A 9690-nucleotide genomic window follows, 5' to 3' on the forward strand; every position below is an offset into this window, starting at 1 on the left:
TCTGATGCCAGACAGTCCAGTTTCTCCCCGTATGAGTCTGGGTCCCCAGAGACTCACCCGGAACTGGAGTTCAGAGCAGTGGGGAGCTTGAGACTCCCTCCTAGTTGAAAAAGACAACTGCGTCCTCAGCCGCCAGCCCTTTCAGCGTGCGCCTCCGTACCTCTGCACTTTACTTCCGCAGCTCCTCTGAGTCTCAGTGTGCTTTTCTCTTTCGTTCTCGTTGTAGAATTTCCACTCTGCCAGCCTTCCTGTGGTTCTGGCTGATGTCCGTTTTGTCTTTTAGTTGTATTTTTGAAGTGGTTGTGTGAGGCAGCAATTTCCGGTGTTTACCTATGCCGCCATCTTGGTTTCCCCAAGGTTCTTTATTTAGAAATCCCACTTACTTATTCTTTTGAAATATGACTTTTACAAAATCGAGGAGGAATAAAATCAATGAAGGAAAATTTTTCCAAATTAAGACGGAAGTTATGACTGGATGCCACGACAAACATCCAATTTTTATCTCACTTGGCTGAAGCAGTCACAAAGTTGTCAGTAAAATCCAGTACAAATACAGGAAAAATCCTGAAGTTCACTCCTACCATCAAGAGTCATGCTGATTGGAATGTTGTCCCGTACACCAACAAGCTTTCAGGTTAGATTCCTGTTCAGGGAACAATACCTAGGTTTTGAGTTCCATCCCATTTGAGAGGCAACCAACAGATGTTTCTTACATTGATGTTTCTCTCTCTCTCTCCCCCCCTTCCTCTCTCTAAAATTCGTGGATAGGGGTGGGGGGTGTCCCTCAGCCTGGCCTGTGCCCTTGGGGGATGTCCGACATCCCTCTCACAATCCGGGACTCTGCATGCACCAGTGACCATACTTTTCATACAGGTGAAAGGCATCTTGCTGTTGTATGGGCAGCTACATTTTTTTGCCCGAATTATAAAAAGTAGTACATAATATGATCCTTCTGAGGCAATAATACCATTTTCCCCATCTTATGGGTGGAAAAACTGAAGCAGAGAGAATTGGCTTTGTCACACAGTTATAAGTGTCAGAATAAGGGCTGATCACAAAATGTGCAAGCCAGAGTCCATGCATGTCATTGTTGCATCATCCTGTTTTTTCAGTATTAGAGTAGCCTTGCCAGGTTTTAATTTTTTAATCTAAGAGACTGTTCACAATATATAGGGTAGGGTCGATCAGGGCGATCAGGGCCACTGGCACCGCCTTGACTGGCGGCATGATGCCACCTGCTGGCCAGGCCTGGCCCCTGATCACCGCCATTGGTCGCCTCCCTGTAGGGGGGCAGATGCTCAAAGCAGGAGCTACCCCTTGTGTTGAGCGTAAGCCCCCTGGTGGTCAATGCATGTCATAGCAATTTGCATATTAGGGTTTTATTATATAGGATGAGAGACATGCCAGTTTATGAATCAGCAACAGTTCAGATCTTTGCAAAGAATTCCACTTTCAGAGCATGGTTCACAATACAGCTGATAAGAAAACACAAGGAAAGTGAAACTCGTTAAGTGGGGCCCTATTATCTCCTTTCTCTTTGCAAGCAAAAGAATCCAAGAATAATCTAGCCCAGAGAAGGGAGGCACACCTAATCTTGTCAGATTTTACTCCATCAAAGGCTTCATACTGCTCATAAAATAAAGACTAAAAATTCTTAGGGGTGGCCTCAACGTGCCAGTCCAGGCTCCTGTCTTGCTGTGTCCTCTTCTTTTTCCAGTTTCCATGTTTTTTCTTTTCTTTTTTTTTAAATCCTCTCCTGAGGATACTTTAAAATTGATTTTAGAGAGAGGAATAGGGACAGAGAGAAAGAGTGAGAGGGAGAAACACCAATGTGAGAAACATCATTTGGCTGCCTCCCATATGCACCCTGACCACAGATTGAACCCAAAACCTAGGTATGTACCCGGACTGGGAATCGAACCCACAACCTTTTGGTGTATGTGATGACACTCTAACCAAATGGGGATCTGGCCAGGGCTTATTTTATGTTTCAATTATAGTTTGCATTCAACACTTTTTTTATATTAGTTTCAGGTGTACTGCACAGTGGATAGACCAGGGGTCCTCAAACTACGGCCCACAGGCCACATACAAATACAAATATTGTATTTGTTCCCGTTTTGTTTTTTTTACTTCAAAATAAGATATGTGCAGTGTGCATAGGAATTTGTTCATAGTTTTTTTTTTAAACTATAGTCCAGCCCTCCAACGGTCTGAGGGACAGTGAACTGGCCCCCTGTTTAAAAAGTTTGAGGACCCCTGGGATAGACACTCATGTAAGTTACAAAGTGTTCCTTCCAATAATTTAAGCAACCACCTGGCATCATAGATAGTTATTACAATACTGTTAAGTAAATTCTCTATGCTATTGCTCCCTTTATTATTATGAAGTGGCCTTCCTTATCTCTTATGTCCTTCGCTTTGAGATCTAATTTGTCAGATATAAGTATTGCTACCCCAGCTTTTTTTCATTTCCATTCGCCTGAAAAACCTTTTTCCATCCCTTCACTATCAGTCTGTGTGTGTCCTTTGTACTGAGGTTGGTCTCTTATAGACAGCAGATATGTGGGTCATTTTTTCTTATCCACTCCGCTACCCTATGTCTTTTGATTGGGGCATTTAATCCATTTACATTTAAAGTTATTATTGATAGGTACTTGTCTGTCGCCATTTTTATTCTTTATGCCTGTGTTCCTTCTTTGCTTCCTATTTCTTCTTTTTACAGCAGACCCTTTAGCATTTCTTGCATTTCTGGTTTGGTGGTAATAAACTCCCTTAGTCCTTCTTTGTCTGTGAAGCTCCTGATTTCACCCTCATTTTTTATTGATAGCCTTGCTGGGTACAGTATTCTTGGATTCAGACCCTTCCTTTGCATGACTTTGTATATTTCATTCCATTCCCTTCTGGCCTGATGTGTTTCTGTTGAGAAATCAGTCGCCAGTCTGATGGGGGAATCCTTTGTAGGTAACTTTGTCTTTCTCTAGCCGCTTTTAAGATTCTTACTTTGTCGTTGGTGTTTGCCAATTTAATTATAATGTGCCTTGGCGTCGGTCTTTTGGGGTTCATTTTGTTTGGGACTCTGTGAGCTTCTTGGATTTGTGTGAGTTTTTTCTTCCCTATATCAGGGAAGTTTTCTGTCATTATTTCTTCAAACAGGTTTTCTATTCCTTGCTCAGTTTCCTCTCCTTCTGGCACCCCTATTATGTGGATGTTGTTTCCTTTTGTGATTTCCCAAAGTTCCCTTAGGCTCTCCTCCTGTTTTTCAAGTTTTTTTTTCTAGATGCTGCTCTGCTTGGGTATTTTTTCCTACCTTGTCTTCTAGGTTACTGATGCAGTCCTCTGCTTCTTCTAGTCTACTGTTGATGCTTTCTATTGAGTTCTTTATAACAGCAATGTCATTTTTCATTTCTTCTTGGTCCTTCTTCGTTTTCTCTTGGTTCTTAACCATATTGTTGAATTTGACTTCTATTCTTTTCAGCGACCTTATGACCATTTCTCTGAATTCTTTCTCTGACATATTGCTTGCCTCCATTCCATTTCCTTCCTTTTCTGGTGATGCCTCCTTTTCTTTCATATGGGGGTTTCTTTGTCTCCCCATGATCTCTCTTCTCGGGGTGTTTGGTTTTGTAGCTCTCTCTCTCCTTTTCCCAGGTGAAATCTGACCTTTCCGTGAGAAGGTGGAGGGCTCTTCAGAGTCCGCGTATTCACGCTGCTTGAGATCCGGTCCTCGAAATTGCTTAACTTTTTAAAAAACCACCAAACTGTTTCCTAAAAAGGCCATACCACTCTTCATCCTCACCACGAATATATGAGAATTCCAAGTGTTACCATATCCTTGTCTATATTCATTACTGTCTATCTTTTTTACTGTAGCTATTATAATTGGTATAGAGTGATATCTCATTAATTACTGTATACAGTATAAGGTACCTTTCTGACTGTATCTATTTAATGGGTACCTTTTTGACTATAGCTATTCTAATTGGCATAAAGTAACACTCATTAATTATTGTATATGTTATAAGGAAAGGGTCTAAATTAACCTTCTGCACATAATATCTCAACTAACCAAGCACCATTTGTTTAAAAAACTGTGTTTTTACCTCTGAAATGCTTTAGCACTTTCATCAAAAATAAACAGTTCATTGGAGATTCCTTTTTAATCCTCAGTCATATTATATACACATTGTGTACAGATCTTAGGTACAGGCCATTTTTAAATAACAAAACTGTTGCCTTGCAGGTGTAGCAAAACTGTTCATAAATATCAATTTATTTCTGGGCTCTCAATTCTGTCCCAATGATTTATATAGCTATATTTTTCTTTGATAGCACTAAAATATGAGTAACTATTCTAATTAACTCACTCTCCTCCACTACATGATACTCAATAAGGACAAATAATTTGTCTTCCCACCATTCTATATTAGAATTAGCATAATGTATAGCTGACCAATATTTAATAACTAGAGGCCTGGTGCACAAAATTCGTGCACAAGGGGGTGGGGGTCCCCGCAGCCCAGCCTGTACCTTCTCCAATCTGGGACCCCTCGGGGGATGTCTGATTGGCAGTTTAGGCCAGACCCCGGGAATTGGGCCTAAACCGACAGTCGGACATCCCTCTCACAATCCAGGACCACTGGCTCCTAACTACTCACCTGCCTGCCTTCCTGATCACCCTTAACTGCCCCCTCACCAGCCTGATCACCCCTAGCTGCCTCTGCCTGCTGGCCTGATCGCCCCTAACTGCCCCCCTGCCCGCCTGGTCGCCCCTAACTGCCCCCCCGTTGCCCCTAACAGCCCCCCTGCTGGCCTGGTCGCCCCCAACTGCCTAGTTGCCCCACGCAGCCTGATGTTCAGTCATTTGGTCATCCCTCACTAACTCCCCTGCCGGCCTTGTCGTCCCACGCAGCATGCTGTTCAGTCATTACTGTTACTGTGACGGTGTCCAGGACAATTTGCATATTCCTCTATTATTAGTATAGATAAATGACTGGATCAACAAATAAATGAAAGTAGCTATCAAAACCCATATAAATCATGTAAGTAGTTTAGAAATAATGATAAATGTAATGTGCAAGTAATAAAACATGAAAATCAATACCATTCCTATATACCAGTTGAATCAATATACATAAAAGGCTAAGTAACCGTCTAAGTAATTTCTTTCAATGTGCACGAATCTGTGCACTAGGCCACTAGTGTATATAATAAAAGAGGTCACTGTAGCAAAAAAAAGACACACCAAAAATCTTAATAATGTTAAGGAAGGAATAGATTTTGTTTTTAACCAGACATGGAAAGCATTAATGACAAAGGGAAAAACTGAGAAGTTAGGAATTTGTCTTCAAGATGCCATTAATAGAGTGAAAAGGAAAGCCACACAGTGGGAGAAGATATATGCTACATAAGTATCCAACAAAGAACTTGAATAGGGAATTCAAAAAGAACTTCTAAAAATCTATAGAAATAAGACATACAACCCAATTAAAATATGGTAAAACTTGAAACAGAATTTCAGAAAGAGCAATCCAAATAGGCCATAAAAATATGAAAATCATTCATTATCATTAGTAAGCAGGGAAATGTAAAATAAAATCACAATGAGATAACAAAATGAAATGCACGTTAGATTGTTAGAATCTCCTAAATTTAAGCATGTGAGGTTCCAATAATTCTATTCCTAAGAATATGACCAACAGGAATAAGTAAGGGCATAAAAAGATATGAACAAAATGTTCAAAGAAACTATGATAATAAAAAAAAACTGGGAACAACCTAAATATATAGTAACAGGATAAACAAATTGTGTTATTTTCACACAACTGGATACTGTAAAGCAGTGAAAAAGAATGAGTGTAGCCCTGGCCAGTGCTACTCAGTGGTTAGAGCATCAGCCTGAGCAACAAAGGGTCATAGGTTAGATTCCTGGACAAGGGCACGTACCTAGGTTTTAGGTTCAATCTTCAGCCCCAGTGAGAGTATGTGCAGGAGGTAACCAATTGATGTGAGACACATCGGTGTTTCTCTCTCTCTCTCTCCCCTTCCCTACTTCCCTTCCACTCTCTCTAAAAATCAATGGGAAAAAATATCCTTGGGTGAGGATTAACAACAACAACAAAAAGAATGAGTGCAAAAACCTGGAAGAAATGCAGACATTTGTGAAGTTAAAAAAAAAAAAGAAAAAAGCCTGACAAAAGATTTTATCTGTATGACATTCAAAAGAGGCAAAACTAATCTACAGCGATAGAAGTTAGAACTAGATTACCTTTCCAAGAAAACTGACTAGAGCCTTCTAGAGCCCTGACATATTTTGCATGTTCACATGGGTAGAAGTTACACGTGTGTGTGTGTGTGTGTGTGTGTGTGTGTGTGTTTGTGTGTGTGTATTTTATTTTATTGTTGACAGTATTACAGATGTCCCCCAATTCAGGTGTCTATATTTATTAACCATTGCCACACTGTACACCTTTTGTAGACTCGATGCCTATTATATTTCATAGTTTGTGAATATATTTCAATCTGTTCTACAGAAATTGTTCCAGAATTTCAATGCTAAAAATCAAAATTTAAACATTAAAGCAATTAATTTATGCTAATTATGAAAGTACTTACCAAAAAAGAATTTGATTGCCACTGTATCTCTCATAGCGTGCTCTTGCAGACATTAATCTATTTTAAAAAGTAAAAATTTTAAAGATTTTTACCTTAAATTTTGTTTAAAAAATTCTGTTATAATCACCTTAATAGAAAATGATCAGATTTACCATTACATTTTTCACTAAACTATAAGAGTTTAGAAATATATACATTAAATGCAACATTTTCAAAAACAATTAGATATTAAGTGGCAACAAGTATAATACTCTTTATGTACATTCACACTAAATAATGTATTTTTTAATTATGAAAAAATAAGCTGTCAATTCACACTAAATCCTTGTGTGAAGAACAGTTACTGACAGATGCAAACACACACACACACAAATTCTGTTGAATAATTATATAAATTTACTTTCATTTAAAAAATATTATTAGTATTACTAAATTTTCTAATTTTCAGTTTTCTTCTTTCTTTTTTTATATTTTTATTGATTTTTTACAGAGAGGAAGGGAGAGGGATAAAGAGTTAGAAACATCAATCAGCTGCCTCCTGCACACCCCCTACTGGGGATGTGCCCGCAACTAAGGTACATGCCCTTGACCAGAATCGAACCTGGGACCCTTCAGTCTGCAGGCTGATGCTCTATCCACTGAGCCAAACCGGTTAGGGCTCTTCTTTCTTTCTTATTTGATACATACTAACACCTGAATTGTTATAAAGGAAACAGAAAATAATAAATTCCAAAGAATTAATTAGCAATCTGGTCCATAACCCAAAACTTAAGGAACAGCCAGAGCCTGACCAGTGTGGCTCAGTGGTTGAATGTCAGTCAACCTATGAACCAGGAGGTCACAGTTCGATTCCTGATCAGGACACATGCCTGGGGTTGCAGGCTTGATCCCCAGCATGGGGCGTGCAGAAGGCAGCAGATCAATGATTCTCTCTCATCATTGATGTTCCTATCCCTCTCTCCCCCTCTCTGAAATCAATAAAAACAAACAAAAAAAATAAAATAAAAACAACAGCCAGAAAAAGAGGTGGATAACCTGGCCATGGAAGGAAAACACATTTCAATTAAAATGTTATGTAAAGTTAAAATAGCAGTTAATAGCACTCAAAATTGTTTTTACAAATTCAGGGTGGAGCAAAAGTAGGTTTATAGTTGTTTGTATGGAAAATAATACAATAATAATAATATAAAAATAAACTGTTTTGCATACTCACAACTGTAGACCTACTTTTGCCATACCCTGTGTAATCTCAATGACATAAGGTAGAAGGAGAGAAAGCTAATTTTACAAAAGAAAAATGAGGTTTAGAAAGTTTATGGATCTTGTCCACAAGAACTTATACCAAATCAAGAATTCTGCTCCTTCCACTTTAATACAACTCTACATCATACCATGCCCATTTTAAGCATCTGACATAGTAAATATCAATATTAACTACAAAAACAACAAAAAATTTTTATTTTCACATGCTAGCACAGTGCTGTGCTTTGCTTTACATAGTTACAGTTGACCCTTGAACAACATGGGTTTGAACTGAGCAAGTCCACATATACACCAATTTTTTTCAGTAAGTACTATAAATATATTTATCTTCTTCATGATTTTCTTAATAACATTTTTTGTCTAGCTTACTGCATTGTAAGAATACAGTATATAATACATATAACGTATAAAATATGTGTTAGCCCTGGCCAGTGTGGCTTAGTTGGTTGAAGCACTGTCTTGTGCACCTGAAAGGTTGCAGGTACGATTTTCGGTCAGGGCACATACCTAGGTTGTGGGTTCAATCCCGTTAAGGCGCGTATGGGAGACAACCAGTTGATGTTTCTCTCTCTCTGCCCCAGCCCTGCCTTCCCCTCTCTCTTAAAAAAAATTAAAAAATCAATTAAAAAATGTTAAAATGTGTTAATCGACTGCTTATGTTATCAGTAAGGTTTCTGATCAACAGTAGGCTATTAGTAGTTAGATTTTGGGGGAGTCAAAAGTTATACGGATTCCCATGGCTAAGAAAAACTGGTATGAAAAACACAAATTCCTTATGCTCATTCTATAAAAAGTCCTTAAAAAGATTTGGGCCCTGCAATTATCTACCTAAACTCATTTGAATAACTCCACAGCACATCTTCTTAAACACAACATCACACTTACCTAAGCTGATGTTCTCTGAGGTTTGATAATATTTCCATTCCATGAAGATAAGAGTAAATAGTGTTTAAATCCTAAAGAATAGAAATTATTTTAGATTATTTCAAATATACTTTTTATAATATAATGATACCCCAACAACTATGATTATAAGCAAACAACCACTTATACCAGAACGGTGAACTATGAGAATCATAAAATCTCTGAATTATAAGAGATCTGAAAAGAACTCCCTCAACTCCCCCCAGCATGGCTGATGGCCTATACACAAATAATGCCAGAAATTAAAATCTCGCTATTTCATATGAAAGCCTATTTCATTTCTAAACAGATGTAACCTTTCTTCTTCAGTGACCTCCAAATATTTGAAAAGTTTTTTAAAGCTTATTTTTGTTTTTTCCCCCTCCAGATTATATAGTCTCAGTATTTGCAGGTTCCAAATATTTAAGCCTCTGAATATTTGGAAGCACCTGACTGACCTCTGAAGATGACCCAGTTTGTCAATATCCCTCTTAAAATAGGACTTTCTAAAAAATATTTTTCAAAAGGTACTCAAAGTGATTATTAATGTGCCAATAAACAAATAAGACATCCAGTGAGACAATCCTATTTTTCACTCTGTGAAAGAGGTGGGGAACCTTTCTCTAGCACAGTGATTACATCCAGTTTAAATTATCTACATAAAATATACTTCCTTATCTATACTAATAATAGAGGAATATGCAAAATGTCTGGGACACTGTCACAGTAACAGTAACGACTGAACAGCAGGCTGCCTGGGGCGACAAGGCTGGCAGGGGGGTTAGTGAGAAACAACCAAATGACTGAACTGCAGGCTGCATGGGGTGACCAGGCCAGCAGGGGGGTTAGTGAGGGACAACCAAAAAACTGATCAGCAGGCTGTGTGGGGCGACCAGGCCAGCAGGGGGA

At 38.6% G+C, this 9690-nt stretch overlaps 1 protein-coding gene across 1 annotated transcript in view; it reads right to left on the minus strand.

Moving 5' to 3' along the window:
* The window catches only part of RAPGEF6 (Rap guanine nucleotide exchange factor (GEF) 6), a 188132-nt gene that overhangs the window by 167818 nt on the left and 10624 nt on the right, over positions 1 to 9690 (minus strand). The window contains 2 exon segments of the mRNA XM_005865527.2: positions 6616 to 6672; positions 8764 to 8834. Coding sequence (XP_005865589.1) covers positions 6616 to 6672; positions 8764 to 8834 — 128 coding nt within the window.

This window comes from Myotis brandtii, unplaced genomic scaffold, assembly GCF_000412655.1.
Source record: "Myotis brandtii unplaced genomic scaffold, ASM41265v1 scaffold208, whole genome shotgun sequence".
NCBI lineage: Eukaryota > Metazoa > Chordata > Mammalia > Chiroptera > Vespertilionidae > Myotis > Myotis brandtii.